The following is a 23,061-nucleotide window of genomic DNA, read 5'->3' on the forward strand; positions in this document are numbered from 1 at the left end:
CCTAAACACCTTGGAAAAATTATCAAACCATATATTCCCAGAGCAAATACATCTCTTCGTATATTTTCATCCACATGTGTTTCAGCTATCTTTTGTAGGTGTAACCATGGTACTCCTACGCTTTCCCCTCTTCGTTGCAAACGATCCTTCATTTATTTATCGCTCGTGCCCGAAATCTTTGCAAGCTTTGATATAAACAAAGGCCCTTTTATTGATCGAGAGTAGATTTGGTTTACCTTAACCTTTGGCAGATTCAACAAAAAATGGTATTCCTCCAGGGTCGGAGTCATATCCTCTTGGTTAAAGGTGAAGCAACTATAAGCCGGATTCCAAAACTGTATCATACTTCGAATGAGAATCGGGTCTACCTTGACATATATCAGATGAAATATGTCCCAATAGATTTGTTGAAAAGCATGTTTCTGAGTCGAATTCTAACCTTCCCAAATTTCCTTCAATCCTTGAAGTTCATTTTGTTTTAATGAGGCCGGTGTATAATCAGACAACTCTGACACATAGATCCTTGGGAGACTATCTCCTTGTTCTTTCTGTTTTGCTTCAGACCAATTCCTTGCATCTGTCGGATTTACTTCTTTAAGGAAACTCATTTCCATTGTGAAAGTTTTTCCACTTTATCAATACTCACAAATCAAAAGCCTTTTCTAATGATATGTACATATAATAATAAAAAAATAAAACAAAACAAACAAAACAGTTAGCCAAAAATAAAAGAATAAATTCAATATAAAAGAAAAGATAGATAAACTGAATCTATTTCTATATTATCTACCCAAATAAAATTCATCAAAAAGATCATTATCTACCCTCCTACATGTACATTTATTTATTTTTACTGACAGACATAGGTTTGGTATGATTATTCTTAGGATGACTGATCTACGGTTCGTTTATATGCACGGTTTCGGCTCTAATAGGAATAGGGTACTCGAATTGTCCTTAATGTCGGTGCCCCCTTGGGCTGCCAAACTCTCGATCCTCACCCATTATAGGTTTCGAACGGAACGAGTTCAATTCGAGGAGATTCATTACCATATACCCATACGAGGAATAAATCCCTACGAATGTATAAAGTATGTATCCCGTGGGTTATTTGCTAAAACTCATACGAAGAATAAATTCTTACGAGAGTAAAGCATTCACCCCAACAAATTTGGATCAAAGCTCGGGTCTAGAGCTCATGTCATGCAAATGCACGTGATGCGTGCGAATAGATTCAAACCTTTGAAAACACGACATAAAAACAAAATAATTTACAAGCTCCAAAAACCTGTTTAATTCTGAAAACCAATAAAATCAAAAGTCAATTAGTTAAAAATAATGTATGATATATTTGAAATTCAAAATAAAAGGATCGTAACTGAAATATAATTTAAATTTGTATTTCCCAAAAATAAAAACAACGTATAATCGTTTATGGCCTGACTCTCGGGTCTCCAGCAGAGTCGCCAAGCTGTCATAACCATTTTTTTCAAAACAATTTCATCACGTTTTAAAAACAATTACGACTTTAATTTTGGAAAAATTAGAGTTTTTAAATTAAATTGTATAGAGTCGCCATCGACCTTTGGGTTAGGTAGGTCGAGTACCTAAAAACATCTTTAAAAAATCATTTTTTAAGACAAAAGTTGGTTAGCGTTTACCAAAGATTCGATTAAAACGGGTTCAGAAGTCGGTTACACGTGGTGAAGGATTAGCACCCCCACAACACCCAAATTTTGGTACCTAAACAATTATATATATTTTTTTAATTGAGAATTACAAACTTAAAAAATAATTAAACTACAATCTTGTTATTTATTTGAATTTATTTAAAAGATATCAATTTTTAAAAACAACTAAAATAATAAACGCAATGAGTCAAAAAGATTAAAGAGTCCTAAATATATTTTATAGAATACAACCATTTATTTAATCAAAAATTATAAATATTTTTATAGGAGACAATACAAATATATATATATATATATATAATATAATACAAAACATGCTTAATATATGTAACAAATTGAAAAAAAAAATATTGTACGTACATAATATATGCATATTTAATGGAAGCAACTATTTATAAGGGATAGGTTATATATATATTTAATATAATACAAAACATACTTTAACATAGGTAACAAATTAAAAAAAAGGTATACTGTACGTACATAATATATATATATATTTAATAGGAGTGACTATTTATGAGGGAGTTTACATATATATGTCTAATAAAGATGCTTTTATTATACGTTAAAACAAAAATATTTTTTTTGGTAATAAATTGTAATATATATTTATAGCATAATATTTGCACCTATTTATTTTTAGGCTATAATATGAACACATAAATAAGGTAATTAAAAACATATCATATTATATAAGTTATAGTGGGAAATCAAAGGGATCATGACATGAATTAAGGAAACAAACATTTAAAAGGAATGTAAAAATCATGCATAAATATAAAAACCAAATATTTACAGTGATGAATAAATGTCATAATATTAAATGACAAAAGGGGAAATAAAAATTAGAAACTAATATATTCAATATATAAAAAATTTCCATTTAAGCAATCAACAAGGGTGGTGATTGAAATAAAAGAACCTTAAATTAAAAGACAACAATGAAATATTAGAACTTAAAAGGAAATAAAATATTAAAATTTAAAGTAACGGAAATATAAAAAACATAAACATTAAATTTCATAAAATTAAAAGTTAGGTGTTATTAAGAAATAAAATAAAAATATTAATTGTCTAACAACAGTAACAAAATAAAAAGTTAGTATATTAGCTTAAATCAATAACATAAATATAAGGATATTAATTCAAACAATAAAGTACCAGTTAGAAGGTTAATGACTAAAATAAAATATATACAAATAGGAAGCCCAAATCAGAATAACTGAAATATAATATATAACTGACTAATGACTAAATAAGAATTAATGAAAATAAAGCATCTAAAATAAAATAAAATAAAACGTATAAATTGCAGTGACTAGAATGTAAAACTTGATAAGATTAAAGTGGCTTAAATGCGATTAGACCCAATAATTCAGTGACCATTTTGTAAAACACGGTTGAAACTGAAATGGCTTCAATATAATATTTCCATTTTTCTTGCCTATAAAAATCACATTTTAACCATTAGGTAAAAACCCTAGCCTCTCTTTTGTTATTACTTTCATTTTTTCTCTCAACACTCATCTTCCCTGTCTACTCACCACACCGACGAACCTCTTTTTAGGCCCAAAAAAAAAATGGTCGGCCACCACATCTTGGTGGCCGGATCTAACTCCGAAGACTCCTCTCTTTTCCTAGTCTCTAACCAATGACCCTCTACCGAAGGAAAACCGAGATTTCAAAGGTAAAAAAAACTTATCTTTTACTAGTTTATATCTTATATTTCGAACAAAAAAATGCATGTACATGAAAAATATACCTTAAAAGAAATAGTGGATCGTGTTTTGTATTGTTTTCTTCTTCTTTTTTTCCTGAAATTCTCGATTTTTATTGATAGATTTCGAATGATTTACAAGACACCCTTGTTTTCTCACTCAAATATTTTCTCTTATTTTTCTAATCGATTTTTTTCTCTCTATTTTTATTCTCTTTTTTTCTGTTTTCCTTTTTTTTAAATCTGTTCGAACCCTTTAATTTATGTTTGGTCTCTTCACCGAATCCTCATGTCTGTATCTGCATTTTCTTTGTTTTTGGTAAGATACTGACTAGTTTAGGTAAGAGTTGTTGGATTTGCTTTTTGACTTTGGTTTGTGTTTGTCTTTCCATCACTGTTGATTTGGACTCTGATCGGTGATGGCTCAGAGCTGAACGATCGACTGGATATTATTAGCACGCAACAATGGCTTATGAAATTAGGGTAATAAACCCTAAATAGCTTTGAATCTAGCATAGGGCTCCAACCGGGTTGAGTGGTTTGGGCTTATAATTAGGCCCTGAGTATGGATTGAATTGGGCTCCGAATTAGCTTGTATTGGGCCTGTAACAGTTGTAAACAAGATTATTAATAATAATAATATTTAATAATAATAATTTTTAAATGCTCGGACAAAAACAGGTGTCTACAGCTACCCCTCTTTGCACATTCTTGTGTTAACAAGAATAGGGCAAAGACAAAAAAAGACAACCAATTTTTGTCCGATTTTTTTTTTGAAATTTGATAGTGTTTGATTTGGGAAATGACACTGCTCATACGTGATGAAGAGTTTGGGTCGTCTAAGGGTGATAAGACTCCTACATAATGAGAAGATCTAGTCAAAGGATGACACTGCTCATACGTGATGAAGAGTTCTTGGCCATCTTTAGGACAAGTGATAACTCGGTTCCTTCGTGATGAGGACGACTGGTTATCTAAGCTAACATAGCTCCTACATAATGAGGAAATCTAGTCGGGTGATGACACGACTCATACGTGATGAAGAGTTCTGGCCATCTAAAGGTAATAACACGATTCATACGTGATGAGGATGGCTGGTTATCAAAGATTGACACGGCTCCTATGTGATGAAGAGATCAGGTCGGGTGATGACACGACTCATACGTGATGAAGAGTTTTGGCCATCTAAAGGTGATAACACGATTCCTACGTGATGAGGACGACTGGTTATCAAAGGTTGATTCGACTCCTATGTGATGAGGAGATATGGTCATAGCTGATGATGATTGATTTGTTGATTCAATGATGGAATAGGTCTTGGAGATCCTGAAAAAATGTCATATTCTATGATTTCATGCCTTAAAAATGATCTAAATGTATGTGAGTTGCCATGCATGTTTAAAGGGTTATGCGTAAATCAGAACTGGCAATTGATTTTCTCATGCTATTTGATCAGAACACATGAAGTTTCTGCATTTTCCAATGTCTGGGATATGATTATGGTTACTTTCTGAACCTCTCATTAATGAGCTTGGATTCTATGATCCACCCCAAGAAAGTTTATCTTGCTTTATTGGTTCTTTGGCCACTCGTTGATTTTCTGAGAAATTCAATCGGAATGAATGGCCTCTCTTGTTGTTCATCTTCAAATTCAGACTTCTTTGCTTAGGAAAGGTAAGATTAAGTTAAAACTGATTTACTCAATTTAAACTTTCTTTTTTCAATGATCATATTTTTGTATGTGCCCTCTGATAAACACCCGTTTTGAAATCCCATACTCTGACACTTTTCAGTGTAAAGCATAATAAACAATGTTGTTATTGATCACTGTTTTGGTGATTGTATGCAACGAGTGATTAATCAAATTCAAAACATTTCATTCAAAAGAGGCAATGAAAAATTATAATCCTTTAGAATAAGAAACAATTAAACATTACAGGAAGAACAAAGGAAAAAATACAGTGGATATCAAATGTTGAATCACTATATTTCCTCACCCAAATCTTTCCTGAAAGTTGACATGTGTCTCAAAGATTCAGATCGTACAAAAGATGTGTGAGTATGAGAATCTTTCCTTGAACTGTTAGGCTTTCGATGGAATCTGTCATATCAAAACTTGAATATTCGAGCCGTCCATTATGGATTTTCAACTCGAATCCTCATTCGGTTTCAAGACACCCATTTTAGGTTTTTATCTTGAACCCTCCTTTATTTCTTTTTCTTTCTTTTCTTCTCCTTCAAGTGTAATATCGCTTGACTGAATCAGAATTCACATGATTAGGCAAATCTTCTCCATCCATTTTAGTCAAAACCAAAGCTCTTCCTGAAAAGGCCTTCTTTACAACATAAGGATCTTCCCAGTTTGGCATCCACTTCGCATGAAAGTCTTTTTGCATAGGGAGGATCTTTTTTGCACTAAATCACCTTCATGAAATTCACGAGGCCTGACCTTCTTATCATAAGCTTGCATCATTCTTTTTTGGTACATTTGTCTATGGCAAATAGCTTTCAGCCTTTTCTCCTCAATCAAATTTAATTGATCAAATCTACTTTGTACCCAATCAACCTCATCACGTTTTAATTCCATCAATACTCTCAGAGAAGGGATTTCCACCTCAACAGGTAAAACTGCTTCCATCCCATATACCAAAGAGAATGGTGTTGCCCCAGTAGATGTACGGACATATGTGCGATAAGCAAACAACGCAAAAGGTAACTTCTCATACCAATCTTTATATGTTTCAGTTGCTTTTGTGATGATCTTCTTGATATTTTTATTTGCTACTTCTACTGCCCCATTCATTTTCGGGTGGTAAGGAGTCGAGTTGTGATGTTTGATCTTCAACTTTATGCAGAATTCCTTCATTAAATCATTATTCAGATTTAATGCATTATTTGTGATGATCCTTTCTGGTATTCCATATCTGCAAATGATTTCTCTTTTAAAGAATCTACAAACTTCTCATTTTGTGACATTAGTATATGAGGTAGCTTCAACCCATTTGGTGAAATAGTCTATGGCCACTAAGATAAAACGATGTCCATTTGAAGCCTTACGTGAAATTGCCCCAATGACATCGATGCCCCATATTGAAAATGACCACGGCGCGATCATTACATGGAGTAGTGAAGGAGGAACGTGTATTTGATTATCATAAATCTGACATTTATGACACCTTCGAGCAAATCTGATGCAATCTCCTTCCATAGTAGACCAATAATATCCAAATCTCATGATTTTCCTAGCCATGGTGAATCCATTAGCATGTGTTACACAAACTCCTTTATGTACTTCTTCAAGAATTTTCTTGGCCTCAATTCTATCCACACATCTCAAAAGAAATTGATCTTTGCTTTTCTTGTATAAAATTTCTCCTTCAAGGACATACCCCATCGCCAATCTTCTCAAAGTTCGTTTATCATTTTCAGTTGCTTTGGCAGGGTAAGCACGATATTTTACATATTGAAGAATATCGTAATACCATGGAAGACCATTTTCTTCTTCTTCCTCAATATTACAACAATGAGCCGGCACTTCCCTTATACTCATTCGAATGGGCATCATTCGAGATTGATCATCATCTTTAAACATGGCTGCCAACGTAGCCAAGGCATCTTCCATTTGATTTTCTTCACGGGGAAGATAAGTGAAAGAAATTTCTTCAAACTCTTTGATCAACTCCATTACCAGGTTCTTGTATTCCATCAATTTAGAGTCTCTAGTCATCCATTCCCCGCGAAGTTGATAAATAACTAGAGCAGAATCGCCAAATACTTCTAAGATTTTAATTTTACGTTCAATTGGAGCTTGAATACCCAGGATACATGCTTCATATTCTGCCATGTTATTTGTGCATTCAAAGGAAAACCTACTAGTAAAAGGATAATGTTCTCCTTCTGGTGAAACTAGTAATGCCCCAATTCCATACCCCACAGCATTCGAGGCACCATCGAAGTTCATTTTCCAGATTTCTTTCGAAACATCTTCTTCCGCAGTGAATATACTCATTAAGTCCTTATTTGGGAAATCAAACTTCACTGGCTTATAGTCTTTTAATGCTCTACTTGCTAGGAAATTGACAATAACACTTCCTTTCACCACTTTTTGATTCATATAGACTATATCAAATTCAGACAGCAACATTTGCCATCTTGTCATCCTTCTAGTTAAAGTCGTTGACTCCATCAGGTATTTTAGTGGATCCAACCTTGATATCAACCAGGTGGTATGATATAACAAATATTGTCTCAACCTCTTAGTAGTCCATACTAAGGCACAACACAACCTTTCAATCGAGGAATATCGAGTCTCACAGTCAGTGAATTTCTTACTGATATAGTAAATAGCTCTTTCTCTTCTTCCAGTTTCGTCATGTTGTGCCAATACACATCCCATTGACTTCTCAAAGACAGTCAAGTACAAGATCAATGGTTTGTTTGGGATTGGTGGCATTAAGATTGGGGCATTAGTCAAATAACTCTTAATTTTTTCAAAACATTCTTGGCAACTATCATCCCACTCTCCTGGGTTTTGCTTTTTCAGTAAACGGAAAATTGGATCACATTTCTCAGTTAATTAAGAGATGAATCTAGCAATCCTCGTACTTCTTTTTGTGTTCTAGGGGCTGGTAGTTCCAATATTGCTTTGACTTTATCAGGATCTATCTCTATCCCATTCTCACTGACTACAAATCCCAATAATTTCCCTGAAGTAGCTCCAAAAGTGCACTTGGCTGGGTTAAGTTTGAGCTGGTATTTTCTTAACCTCAAGAACAACTTCCTTAAGACCTTCACATGTTCTTCCTCAGTTTATGATTTGGCAATCATATCATCCACATATACTTCTATCTCTTTGTGCATCATATCATGTAACAAAGTAACCATGGCTCTTTGATATGTTGCCCCGGCATTTTTAAGTCCAAAAGGCATCACCTTATAACAAAAGGTTCCTCACATTGTCACGAGCATTGTCTTCTTTATGTCTTCAGGGTCTATTTTGATTTGATTATATCTTGAGAAGCCATCCATGAAGGAGAAAAAGGCATGACCAGTCGTATTGTCAACCAAAGTGTCGATATGTGGGAGTGGAAAATTATCTTTGGGGCTCGCTCGATTAAGATCCCGATAATCAACACACATTCGAACTTTTCCATCTTTCTTTGGGACTGGCACTATGTTTGATGCCCATTCAGGGTATTTGGCCACTTGTAAGAAACCAACATCAATTTTTTTTACTTCTTCCTTTATCTTTAATAGCATATCTAGCCGCATCCTTCGAAGTTTTTGCTGAACATGCTTACATTCTGATTTTATTGGTAGTTTATGTACCATAATGTCAGTATCCAATCTAGGCATATCCTGATAAGACCAGGCAAACACATCTTTGCATTCTCGTAGAAGGCTTATAAGATCTGATCTTGTTTCTTGTGATAGCGAAGTGCCAATTTTGACCTCCTTTCTATCATCATCTGTTCCCAAATTTATTGTTTCAGTTTTCTCTTTATAGGGCAGTATTTGTTTGTCTTCTTGCTCTATCATTCTAACAAGTTCAGGGTTTAGCTCATATTCCTCATCATCCTTATAACCCTCAGATTATTCAAGACACATATCATTTTCAAAATCAATTTGTGATTCAGAAATATCATTATTCGAACAGTTGATATCTGAAGACCTGCGAAATGAAAAAAAAAATATTTGGCTATGAAAAAAACTTTATTTAATATTTACCAAAAGAATAATTATTAATAAATAATAAAGAATTTAAATAATTGAATGCAATATTTGTTATGAAGAGAATGAAGATAAAACATCATTTTATTAAAACCATGATAAATAACAACAGTCCCATTATACTTGGGCTAAAAGACATATTTGTTATTTATGCGTTACTCTGAAAAGTGCATATAGAACACAGGGAGTTCTTCAATAGTATAGTTGTTCTCAACATAATCAAGAGGACATGTGCGAATTGATGCCAACGAGCATTCTCCAGTAGAATCATCTGTGATGGCATTGATGCTCAGGCTTCCAATTCCTATTTTTTCACTTTCCCCTAACTGCTGCAGTATGTCAGTCACAAATCCTCCAGAAACGAAAGATTTGAAGAGTGGTGGTATGATCATGGGACCCCAAACAACGTCTTTACCTTGTGCTCTTGCCTTCTTTCTTTCTCTAAGCTTTTATGCATCTCTGACTTTATCATAGTAAGTTGGCTTGTATCCGAGGCCAAAATAATTTCTTTTAGGAATTGGATTCAAACATTCAATGATGCCTTGCAGTTTCATACTTAACATTTTCCCTACTTTCGCTCCTCTAGCTATTGTTTCTTTTAACTACATATTTGTATTCTTCGAAAGCTGAGGAATGGGAATTCTTTTGCCTTCAGGGATAAAGGTGACATTGTCAAATTCCAATTACTGAAATGAAGACTCTAGTGTGTTCTCATCTACCCCTACATATGGTGCATCAGTAGTGATAGAGGCAATGATATCTTCTTCTGCCTTGATGGTCACTAGACTCCCGTCCACGATAAAGTGAAGCTTTTGGTGAAGAGAATAAGGAACTGCCCTAGCCATGTGAATCCAGGGTCTTCCTAATAAACAACTGTAACTTGGATGTATATCCATGACAACAAACTCTATTTCAAAATTCGTAGGGCCAACTTTGAGAGGAATAATCATTTTCCCCAATATTTTACGTTCCGTTCCATCAAACGCCGTCACAATATTGCCATAAACCCTCATTTAAGAGGCGTCTACAGGAAGTCTATTTAGAGTGGCAAATGGCATAACATTTAAAGTTGACCCGTTGTCAATTAACACCCCAGAGATGATAACCCCTTTGCAATAGGCAGTAATGTGTAGTGCCTTGCATCTGCCATTTCCTTCCTCAGGTATTTCATCATCATAGAAATAAATGAAGTTATCTGCATTAATATGATTCACCATCCTGTCCACACGCTCCACTGGAATGTCCTTCCCTATAAAAGTTTCATTTAGCACTTTGATCAAGGTATTTCGATGTACCTCAGAATGTAATAATAGATACAACATCGAAATTCGCGTTGGGGTCTTATGAAGTTGTTCCACGATGTTATACTCGTTGTGTTTCAAAAATTTTAAAAACTCCTGAGCCTCCTCAATCTTGACAGGTTCGTTTACTTTTTCCTCAAGATCTTCAATAACCACAACTCTTGCTTTATTGGCTTTTCCAGGAGCATAGCATCTTCCACTCCTGGTGAAAAATCCAACTTCATCAATATTTTTCTCCTTGTTTTCTGAAGTATTAATTTGGCATGTATAATTCCAGGGAACGCTCTTGTCACTCTTGTAGGCAAAAGGTATCGGGGTTTTAATCACCACCTTGGATGTTGTACTTCCAACGCTTGTCTGATAATTTGGCTTGGATATTACCAGAACATGCTTCTTTAATTTCTTTTCAATTTCTCCTGAACTTTCTTCAGAAGTGCAGATATATCTTTCACTCTCTATCATCCTTTCTTCATAGAACTGTAACTCTTGCTTGTCCATCAATTCTTGGACTATCTGCTTGAATTCCTGACAATCCTGAATTTGATGACCATTTTCCTCATGGTATTCACAAAAGTTTTCTAACCTTTCGATTGAACATTTCTTTACGGGACTTAGCAACCATATCTTCTTCATTTGAACATATACCCACTTTACTGGCCTTCTCACTTCTTTAACCCTTATTTTAATTCTTCGATTCTCTTCAATGGCATTCACTCCCTGGTTCTGATGATTTGGAAGCGGGTTCTCAGTTACACAAGGTGTCTTCGAGTCATTGAATGACACTACTTTTCTCCTAATCAAATCCTCAACCACCCTTTTAAAAGTGAGACACCTTTTAATATTATGTCCTTAAAGGTTTGCATGATATTCGCATGTCTCATTTTCATTGAACCATTTTGGATAAGGTGGTTTGATTGGATCTAGATATTTTGGTGACACTACATGGGCTTGGACTAATCCATGGAAAAGCTCACTGTATGTCATTGGTATAGGAGTGAATGTCATTCTTTCATTGTTATACTCGCGCTTAGTTTCTCCTGGCGATGAAAAATTTCCTGTCTTTGTCTTACTCACAGAGAAATTTACATTATTCACCTCTCCTTCTTTTTTTTTCATGAAAGGTTTCTTTGCAGGATTTTGGCTACCAGCAATCTGTCCATTCTTTAGTGCTTTTTCAATCATTTCACTGCACATCACGATATCAGAGAAACTCTTAGTCGCCACTCCTAACATATGATCAATATAGGGAGATTTTAATGTGTCAATAAACATTGTTATAAACTCCCTCTCAATAAGTGGTAGGTGCACTTGAGCGGCAATGTCTCTCCAGCCCTGAGCATATTGACGAAAGGTCTCATTGTGTTTCATCTCCATGTTCTGAAGAGTAACACGATCAGGCATCATGTCAGTAACATGTTGATATTGTTCTTTAAATACGTTCGCCAAATCCTTCCAAGACCCTATTTTAGCTCGAGTCAACTGATTATACCATTTGGCAGCTGCCCCTGTCAAACTAGCCTGAAAGCAATGAATTAACAGTCAATCATCCTTCCCCAATCCCGTCATTCTTTGACAAAACATGGTCAAATGAGCGAACGGACACGTTTTTCCATCATACTTTTCAAATTCAGGCATTTTGAACTTTAGTGGTAAGATCAAGTCTGGCACTAGACTCAGTTCTTCTGCCTCCATTCCATCTTGAGAACTCTGCTTTCCCATCTCTTTAAGAAACCCTTTGTACCAATCCTTCAAATGTTCTGGTACCTTGGTTTTATATTTCTCCATTTCCTCAGGATCTACATCGATATATACATGAGATCTATTTTGAGGATTAGTTGTGCCCATCATTTGAACCTTTGTTGCTGAAGACCTCACAGGATGCTCAACTATCTTTTCAGGTGAAATAATTAATCTCGGGTTAGACTCATGGCCAGAAGCCAAAATAGTACTTGTCTCTTTAGCTACTTCAGTTTGTAACCCAGACATCTTGGTCATCATTTCATTCATCATACTGGTTTGGCTTTGCAATATCTGATCTAGAATTGATTTTTGTGACTGTTCCATTCTCGAATGCCATTCTTGTTGTATATTTTGTAACTCTTCTTTCATCTCTTTCTTTAACTGCTCAATCTTACCATCCATGGTCTTACTTCGTGTATGATGAGGGTTAATGTTTTTACTTGCCAGAATCTCTCTGTCACAAAATCCTTAAAAAATTAATCTCTTTGTTTTTTTTAAAAAAAAAATTGGATGCATGTTATTGGTAATGCTTTATAATGATGCATTTTGATGTGTTAAAAATTTGCAAAATGAATGATGTTAATACAAAAATGCAACCTAAAGGTGTTGACCCAAAAAGTTACCATTTGGAACTAACTTCATTAGATAACAAGTTTCCTTTATTACAAAGAGATCCATTACAGATAAGGTTTAGCCCTCGGACTTAGCTCTATTATTTCTTTCATAATAGCAATGATCTCCCTTGTATACTCAGAAACTGGACTTGTTCGCAATTGGATGATCTCAGCTCTATTAGCCAATTCATTCATGTACTGAGCAACTCCACCCATTTGAGCTATAGCTTCACCCATCATACGCTCACGCTCTTCTACCAACATCCGATGGTGTTCATATATGTCCTTCCATCCCTCTTTGATTCGAGTAATTTCCCTTTCAAGATTGGTGATGCGTACTCAACAGCGTTAAAACTCACTCTCTAGTCCTCTAACTTGCTCTCGTCAAGAGTTATTCTCCTCACAAGTAAGCCTTAAGTTCATCTACTCAGGTGGCATTTGCATTTGAAGTAAGGACTCCTCAAGATGCGAGATATAATCTTTGAGCTTACCATTCAAAGCTCGAGACCTATTCACCTCCTCTTCAAAACTGGTCTGTAAATCTTCCATTTCTTCTGTTAATTGCTCCTGTCGAAACGATTTTTTTCTAAAAGATGAAAAAAGGTGAGATTTTAAAAACCACATTAATTTTTAATTTATCTCTTTCAATTGATTTTTAATTTAAAAACAAATGCGATTTAAAAACCTTTCGTTTCGAAAAAATTTGAATTACCTTTATGATCGAAAAAATACAGTTCAAAGAGTCGCCACCAATATTTGATTAGGGTGTGATTGGGCACCCAAGAATGTTTGTTATTTTAAATAAAAATTAATTTTAATTAAAACAACAAATTAAGGTTCGCGTTACCAAAATCCAAGTTCGGGAGTCGGTTACGTGCGGGGAAGGATTAGCACCCCCACAACGCCCTAAATCGGTACCTAGCCGATTAATTAACGTCTTTGCAATGAACTTTACAAATTCAAATTTAATTTGATTTTTGATCCCATTAAACAATGATGTAAATTTAAAAATATTCAAAAGCACTCAAATAAATTAAATTAAAATTACCGAGTCGTTTTAGAAAGATAAAGAATGTTCGATTATTTACAAATATCGAGACCAGATCTTAAAGATATAACAACCTTTTCTCGATATATTTAAATAAACGAACATTTCTTTTTCTCTCGTTCCCAAATTTTAGGTGACGAATCAATTTTTTGGTTCACTTTTGGGATACACTTTTATTTTAAAATCATTAAAAGTGGACCTCAAATCAGTTATGACTGCCCACTTAAAACAATTTTAAATTAAAAGGGTATTACCCTTAGTCCGATTATGTAATAGGTCGAGTTATGCACGTGAGGCTATCATACATATCATGCAAAAAATGTCAAGCAATTCACAATTAAATCATTTGCATATCTGTACATGTACGAAAACATATCAATAAAGCAAAACAAATACGAGCAACTACTTAAAGAATACAATCCTAACAATGAACTAAATTAAAATAAATTCACATGACTTTACATACATTAAATCGGTAAATGTAATTTAAAGGCAAGAACACATTATATACAAACTACTTTGGCTTAATATGCAAAATACTCATATATCGTGTACATGCATGTAACCACATATTATAAATTTATTCACAAGATGAAAATACATGTTCACGTGCCAATACATTTATACATAATAATACACCATAATGTCTATGCCTTTGGGCAAAATAAAATATGCTTCATATGGACCAAGTTATGCATACCTATGCATGTGTATATATATACATTCATATCACAAAGGACAAAAATAGCCCATACCAAAAACAGTCGAACATAGTGCAAAATAACATGTGAATTAAGTAAACATACTATGGGATTAAAATGTAATCTAAAAAAAATTATAGTCTAAAAATAAGAACAACAATAAATTATGAACAACATAACATAGGATTAAAAAGAGAGGAACATGAAATACAATGACAAAATTAAAAAAAATTCAAAAGAGCTTGATTTGAGGACTAAAATGAACTGGAGTGAAAACTAACATGACCCTTACAGAAATAAACCCATTTGCACAATGGTGGGCTACTCTGACCCTATTTGGAACGATGTCATTTCAATTAAAACCCTTGAATTTATAATTAGACTAAACCTAAAATAATTCAGTACTTTGCTAAACTAAACGTCTCCCCAGCGCCGTTCTCCTCCTCTCATACTCTTCCTCTACTCAACTAACAGAAATGGTGACCACCATGCCTAAAACCCCTTCGATTGAGAGCCACGAACGCTCGGCCAAGGTAAGCTCTCTCTCTCTCTCTCGTTCTTTACTGTTTTGATTAAAGAAAGAAAATATTTTTATTAAGACTAACATCAATCCCTTTTATTTTATAATGGAACCCGAACGGTGTTGACATGGAGTCACCGAGGTTCCATCTGCGCTCACACAACCCAGGTAAATCTCTAATATCTCCCTATTTTCTAGTTTTTGAAAGAAAAATAAAGAACCACACATAGCATTATTGGATATTTCAAAAAACAAAAAGAAAAATAACTTACTTACAAATTGCTTGTATTGCTTTCGAGAAAGATAGGGAATAACCCGATTACACTGTTTGATCTCTGAATTCCCGAACGTTGTTTTCACATTTTTTTTTCTATTTGTTCTGGTGTGTAAATAAAAAAAATCTAGTCTCTGTAATCTCTCCTCTCCTTTTTTTCGTAATCTCTAGTTGTTTGATAGTGTTTTTTTTTTCGTTTTCAGTGGTTCCTCGCCCATTAAAAATCTGAACCCCCTTTTTCTTTAACTATTCCCAAAAACTGCTCTTTAAGTCGTGCCCCCCACTTACAAACTGTTTTCTTCAGTTTTTACTCTCTTTTTCCATAACCGTTTGCCTCATTGCTTCTTACGTGGCTCCAAAAAGAAAATCTGACTTGGTTATTCACTGGGTGTTACAAACTGTTATACTTATTTTAGTCCTGCAATCCACTTTGAATCTTGTATTGGACCTCGGACAAAAACGAGCATCTACAGCTGCCCCTCTTTGCTCATTGTCGTGTAACGAGAATAGGGCAAAGATCAATAGATGATCAAGTTTGTCCGGCCATTAGAACTTCAAAAGATTAATCCGCTTCTCTATTACTTCAGGATAAGCAAGACTTGAAAAATCTTCGAATGACGGGTCTGCTCCCTATCCCTTCAGGGAGTATAAGACTTGACCAATCTTCAACAAACGTGTCTGCTCCCTATTCATTCAGGGAGTATAAGACTCGATCAATCTTCAACAAGCGTATCTGCTCCCTATTCATTTAGGGAGTATAAGACTCAATCAATCTTCAATAAACGGGTCCACTCCCTATTCGTTCAGGGAGTATAGAACTTGAACAATCTTCATAAAACGGGTCCGCTCTCTATTCTACCAGAGAGTATAGAACTCGAACAATCTTCAACAAACGAGTCCGCTCCCTATTCTACCATAGAGTATCGAACTCGAACAATCTTCACCAAACGAGTCTGCTCCCTATTCTACCAGAGAGTATAAGACTCGATCTTCATAAAATGAGTTTGCTTCACTATTCTTCGGTGAAGGCTTATAGATGATTTGCTTCAAAGGTCAAACCTGAAAATCAAACATTATCAGTCATAAACATATGCTTGAAAATATTATACTCAAAAATTTAAAATTTGAGAAAATTTCTGAAAATCCATCTCTATCGTGAAAACTTGTCTGGAAGCCATTGGATATGTGAATCTACTTTGGCTCAATTGTCGTTTAAACGTCATTCTTTTCAAGATTTCAAAACTAGTTATCCTCATCTTGATGCTTTCATATCTTCCATCTTCAACTATCCCTGGGAAACCTGTAGATATTTAAGTCATCATGCAATTATGAATGCCATGATCCTATTCATGCCTAAATGTATGCAATTATGCAATTTAATGCGTTTTCTTCTTCGAATGAACTCCATTTCCTTTTGATCTCGATGAACTAGGTTTCATCTTGGGCACAGAACATTTGACCAGTTCACCCCAGCTAATAATCTCAATTCCATATCTCTCGGCTTAACATGACCTTTGACTCTTTCCTTTCTTGAAACCCGCCAGTACCCATGACCAACTTCTTGACCAATGACAATCTCTTTGGGTCTTCTTATCATGGCTGAGATTTTCTATGAATTCCAAGGTTTTAGCTTCCCGTAGCCACACAAGCTTACATGTTTAAACCATTGTCAACTTCAGAATACCTGCATTTTCCAAAACCTTTTGCACAATAATACAAAGTGATATCATGTACTTCAAGTTAAGCTATATGTTTTAACTTTTCAAAATAAGATGCTTACAAAAGGGAAACGAACAAGGAAAGACATCTCTTTATTTATATAAATACAGAGAATTTTAGGAAACTAAATGGCAAACTTTTAACTGGAAATAATAAAAGAACAAAAGAGTAGGCGTCTTCAAATATCAATAATGCAAATGCTTTTGAACTGGCACGCCGTTAGAATGTCTCGAGTGTAGCTTCTGTCAAAAAGATCTCCAAAATTGTGATGCTTAAGAGTATGAAGCTGCTTCTAAGCTCCCAAATCTCTATCGTTGGATGCCCTAAACCAGTATTGAATCTCATGTTCATTCAATTTCTCTTGGTTATTTCAATCGAGACTCATTAATCTTTAGTCTCATCCCTGATCACCAACTGTCATTGTTACTATCCATATTAGGAGCTCTTTCCACTTCCAAAATTGATTCAGAGCCTCCACTATGCATGAATTCTGAATTTCAAATTCAACTGAAGTCGCCCTTTGCGGGTTTTCAACTTGAGACCTCCTTTGGTTCCAAGACGCCCTTTTCGGGTTTTCATCTTGAACCCTCCTTTTATTTCTCTTTTTTTCATTTTTCTCTTTTTTCATTTTTCATTTTTTCTTCCATTTTCCATTTTTTCTTCTTTTTTTCTTTTCGTTTTTCCATCATTTTTCTTTTTTCTCATTTTTTTCTTCTTTTTCTTTTTCTTCTTCTCATTTTTATTATTATTTTTTTTTCATTTTTTTTCATTTTTTCATTTTTTCTCTTTTATTTCTTCTTCAAGCGAAAATATCTCTTAACAGCGTCGGAATTCACTGGATATGGTAATTCTGATCCGTCCATTTCAGTTAGGACTAGAGCTCCCCCAGAAAAGGCCTTCTTGACAACATAAGGTCCTTCCCAATTGGGCATCCATTTTCCTCTAAAATCCTTCTGAATAGGCAAAATCCTTTTAAGCACCAAATCTCCCTCATGGAATTCTCGAAGGCGAACTTCCTTACCATGTGCCCGTATCATACGTTTTTGGTACATATGACCATGACAAATAGCTTTCAATCTCTGTTCTTCAATCAGATTTAATTGGTCACATCTAGCCTGTACCCATTCTGCCTCATTGAGCTTTACCTCTGACAAAATCTGAAGTGAGGGAATTTCCACCTCAATAGGTAAGACAGCTTCCATCCCATAAACCAAAGAAAACGGAGTTGCCCCAGTTGAAGTCCGTACTGAAGTTCGATAAGCAAATAGAGCAAAGGGCAACTTCTCATGCCAATCCTTATAGGTCTTAGTCATTTTCTCTATGAGCCTTTTAATGTTTTTATTAGCCGACTCTACTGCCCCATTCATCTTTGGGCGATAAGTGGTGGAATTATGATGTTTTATTTTGAACTGCTTACAGACCGAGTCCATCATCTTATTGTTTAAATTCAACGCATTATCGTAGATAATCCTCTCTGGTAAACCATATCTACAAATGATCTCATTCTTTAAGAATTTGCATATTGTAGACTGGGTAACATTTGCGTAAGAAGCCACTTCTACCCACTTGGTGAAATAATCTATGGCTACCAGAATGAAGCGATGACCATTTGAAGCTTTGGGCGAAATTTTTCCAATAACATCCATGCCCCACATTGAGAATGGCCACGGCGCTGTCATTACATGCAATTGATGAGGAGGAGTATGTATCTTATCTCCATAAATCTGACATTTTTGACATTTTTGGGCATAATTAATACAGTCTGTTTCCATAGTTGACCAATAATACCCAAATCTCATAATCTGCCTAGCCATAGCATGCCCATTAGCATGGGTACCACATATTCCCTCATGCACTTCTTCAAGAATCAATTTGGCTTCTTTCGCGTCCACATATCTTAACAATACATGATCCAGACTTTTCTTGTATAGAGTCTCACCATCAAGCACATACCCTAATGCCATTCTTCTAATGGTTCTCTTATCATTCTCAGGGCTGTTCTGGATAACTCTGATACCTTATATTGCAAGATATCATAATACAGGGGTTTCCATCTTCTTCCTCTTCATATAAAATAATGGGCTGGATACTCATAAGCCTTCATTTCAATGGGCATCATATTTGAATGCTCGTTCATCTTAAACGCTGCTGCCAGTGTGGCTAAGGCATCTGCCATTTGATTCTCTTCTCTGGGGAGGTAATTGAAAGTTACTTCTTCAAATTCTTCAACAAGTTCCATAACTAACTTACGGTATTCTACAAGCTTAGGATCTTTTGTCTTCCATTCTCCCCTGAGTCGGTAAATTACCAAAGCTGAATCCCCATACACCTTGAGCCTTTTTATTTTGCGATCAACGACAGCTCTAAGACCCAAAACACAAGCTTCATACTAGGCCATATTGTTAGTACAATCAAAATTAAGTCGACTGGTGAAAGGATAATGCTCTCCCTCTGGGGAGACCAAAATTGCCCCGATTCCATGTCCCAAGGCATTTGAAGCACCATCGAAGTTCAACTTCCAATATTTACTAGTGGATGCCACTGCTTCTTCTACCGAGATGGCCATTAAACCCTCATCTGGGAAATAAAATCTCAACGACTCATATTCTTCCGAAGCCCTGCTTGCAATGAATTCCGCTATAGCACTTCCTTTAATTACCGTCTGGTTTATATACTGGATGTCAAATTCGGACAATAGGATCTGCCAACGAGCTAATCTTCCAGATAATGCAGGCACACCCATTAGATATTTTAAGGGATCAAGCTTGGATATAAGCCAAGTAGTATGATACAACATATATTGACTAAGCCTTCGGGTAACCCATACTAAAGCGCAACACAACTTTTCAATGGGTGAGTATCTTGTCTCACATTCAGTGAACTTCTCGCTGAGATAATAAATAGCCCTTTCTTTCTTCTCGGTTTGGTCACGTTGCCCCAGCACACCCCATTGAATTTTCATAAACTGACAAATAAAGAATCAAGGGTTTGCCTGAGATGGTGGCGCTAAGATTGGAGTGCTCGACAAATATCTTTTCACTGCTTCAAAATCTCTTTGACAATCCTCACTCCATTCCCCTGAGTTATTCTTGCGAATAAGGCGGAATATGGGATCACACTTTTCCGTCAGCTGTGAAATAAACCGAGCTATATAATTCAATCTCCCCAAAAATCCTCTGACTTCTTTTTGTGTTCGTGGGGGTGGCAAGTCTTGAATAGCCTTTACTTTATCTGGGTCTATTTCAATTCCTTTTTGGCTTACTATGAATCGCAACAACTTCCCAGATGTCACCCCAAAAGTATATTTATTTGGGTTTAGTTTAGCTGGCATCTTCTTAGTCTTTTTAAAAAGCTTTCTCAATTCCCAATATGTTCTTCTTCGGTCTTAGCTTTGACAATCATATCATCGATAAACTTCTATCTCTTTATGCATCATGTCGTGAAATAACGTCACCATGGCCCTTTGATATGTTGCCCCGGCATTCTTCAGTCCAAACGGCATTACTTTATAACAAAACGTTCCCCACATAGTAACGAACGTCGTTTTTTCCATATCTTCAAGGTTCATCTTAATTTGATTGTAGCCAGAGAAACCATCCATAAAAGATAACAAAGAATTTCCAGCAGTATTATCCACTAGCGTGTCTATATGTGGCAAAGGAAAATTATCTTTTGGACTAGCTCGGTTGAGATCCCTATAGTCAACACACATTCGAACTTTTCCATCCTTCTTCGGTACTGGGACAATATTCGCCACCCATTCAGGATATTTAGCCACTTTAAGAAATCCAGCATCAAATTGTTTCTTCACTTCCTCTTTAATCTTGAACAGCATCTCAGGTCTCATTCTTCTCAGTTTTTGTTGTACCGGTTTACATTCAGGCTTTATTGGCAGTTTGTGAACAACCAATTCTGTATCTAAACCTGTCATATCTTCGTATGACCAAGCAAACACATCCTTGTATTCTTGAAGCAATTCTATCAAATCATGTCGACCTCCAACTGACAGAGTGGTACCAATCTTTACTTCTCTCTTATCCTCATCTGTCCCCAAATTCAAAATCTCATTAGGCTCTTTATGAGGTAGAATCTGCTTATCTTCATTCTCCACCATTTTCAGCAATTCAAAAAGGTAGTTCACATCCCTCATCATCATCACAGTCCTCGATTTCTCCTTGACATATAGGCTTCTCGAAATCAATCTCCGAGTCAGAGTCATTGGCATTCATATTACTGATATCTGAGCTCCTGAAAAAATAATGAAAGAGAAGATATATATACATATATACATATGGGAGGATCTTTTCCCAAATAAATAAATAGAAAGAAATAAATACATACATATATACAACAAAGAATGAATGAATGAAATGCATGGGAGAATGTTTGCCATTTGGAACTAACAGAATGCATCTTTTATTGAAAGCAAGAAAAAACAAACAGCTTAACCCTTTACATAAAATCACCTATTGCCCCAGGGTATGAACAACAGGGAGAAAGTTCCAGTAGATTACTCTATAAAAGATTTGTAAACTACAGGCAGTTCTTCCGCAGTCCAATTGTTCAACACGAAGCCCGGTGGTGCAGGATAAATGCCCATATCTCTCATTTCCTCAAATTCATCATCAATTATAACGTTAATGCCTAAATCTCCCAAGGCATCCTCAACCATCACCTCAGTGTTCCTTGAATTCCCTTGAAACATATGTCCCCCGGATATGAAAATGCTACTCAACGGCGAGAAGATCATGGGTTCCCAGCTAAGGTCTTCACTAGGCAATCTGGCCTTTCTGATTTCCTGACCCTTCTTAATTCCCCTCAGCTTATCCCTCGGAGTTGGCTGATAAGCCAAACCAAAATCGATCTATTTTAGTAACAGGGCATATTGGATTCACTGGTCCTTGTAACTGACTTCCTAACCCTTTCCCAACTTTTGCTCCTCTTCCAAGGGTCAGCTTGAGTCCCATTTTGGTACAATTTGATAGTCTAGGCTTTGGTATCTTCCTGCCTTCAGCCACGAATGTAGCATTGACAAACTCCAACGATCTGAAAGAACACTCGACCGCTTTCTCATCCACTTCAATGTACGGAGCAGTAGTAGAAACAGAAGCAATATTGTCCTCTTCAGCATGAATACATACCAACCTTCCATTGATCACAAATTTCAGTCTCTGATGCAATGTGGATGGAACTGCACCGGCCTGATGAATCCAAGGCCTTCCCAAAAAATAATTGTACGTAGGCATAATGTCCATTACGAGAAATTCCACTTCATAAGTTGCTGGACCAATATTCAGAGGAACATCAATCTTGCCCAACACTTCTCTTTTAGTCCCATCGAAAGCTCGAACCACACTTTGACAGGTTCTCATAAGTGTACTATCTAATGGAAGCTTCTTTAGAGTCACTAAGGGTATCACATTCAAAGCTGAACCATTATCAACCAAGACCCGGGACAACACATGCCCTTTACATTTAACTGTAATGTGCAAAGCCTTCTGACTACCAATCATCCCAGAAGGGATCTCATCCTCAGAAAAAGATAAAAAAATTATCAGCTTGTATATTGGAAACTAATTGGTCCAACTTTTCAATGGGCAACTCTTTCGGAACAAAAGTCTGGTTCAAAACCTTTAACAAAGCATTCCTATGGGCCTCTGAACTCAAAAGTAATGATAAAACAAAAATACGGGCAGGCAACTTGTGTAACTGTTCAACAACACTGTACTCACTGTGTTTCAGAAACTTTAAAAATTCTACCGCTTCACTCTCGGTTACTGGTTCATTGATAACATGCTTATCTTCTTCTATCTGCACATCAACCTTTTTCCCCTTATCAACTGCAACCTTATTCTCAGACTCTTTAGGTGGATTAAGAGAATAACACCTACCGCTTCTAGTAAAGCGTCCCACTTCATCTACTTCCTCATTCACTTTTGTTACATCTCCCATCTGGCAATCATATCTCCAAGGCACTTGTTTATTATCCCAATATGGGAATGG

General features: G+C 35.6%; 1 protein-coding gene across 1 annotated transcript; it reads right to left on the bottom strand.

Moving 5' to 3' along the window:
• Nucleotides 1-5,648: 5,648 nt before the first annotated feature.
• LOC120166029 lies at nt 5,649-7,597 on the bottom strand. The gene is made up of 2 exons (XM_039175426.1): nt 7,100-7,597; nt 5,649-5,783 (listed from the first exon to the last, which is right to left on the bottom strand). The coding sequence occupies exons 1-2, from the start codon at nt 7,595-7,597 to the stop codon at nt 5,649-5,651; spliced, it is 633 nt and encodes a 210-aa protein (XP_039031357.1).
• Between the last annotated feature and the right edge of the window lie 15,464 nt (nt 7,598-23,061).

The sequence above is a fragment of the Hibiscus syriacus genome, unplaced genomic scaffold (assembly GCF_006381635.1).
Source record: "Hibiscus syriacus cultivar Baekdansim isolate YM2019G1 unplaced genomic scaffold, ASM638163v2 tig00111621_pilon, whole genome shotgun sequence".
Taxonomy (NCBI): domain Eukaryota; kingdom Viridiplantae; phylum Streptophyta; class Magnoliopsida; order Malvales; family Malvaceae; genus Hibiscus; species Hibiscus syriacus.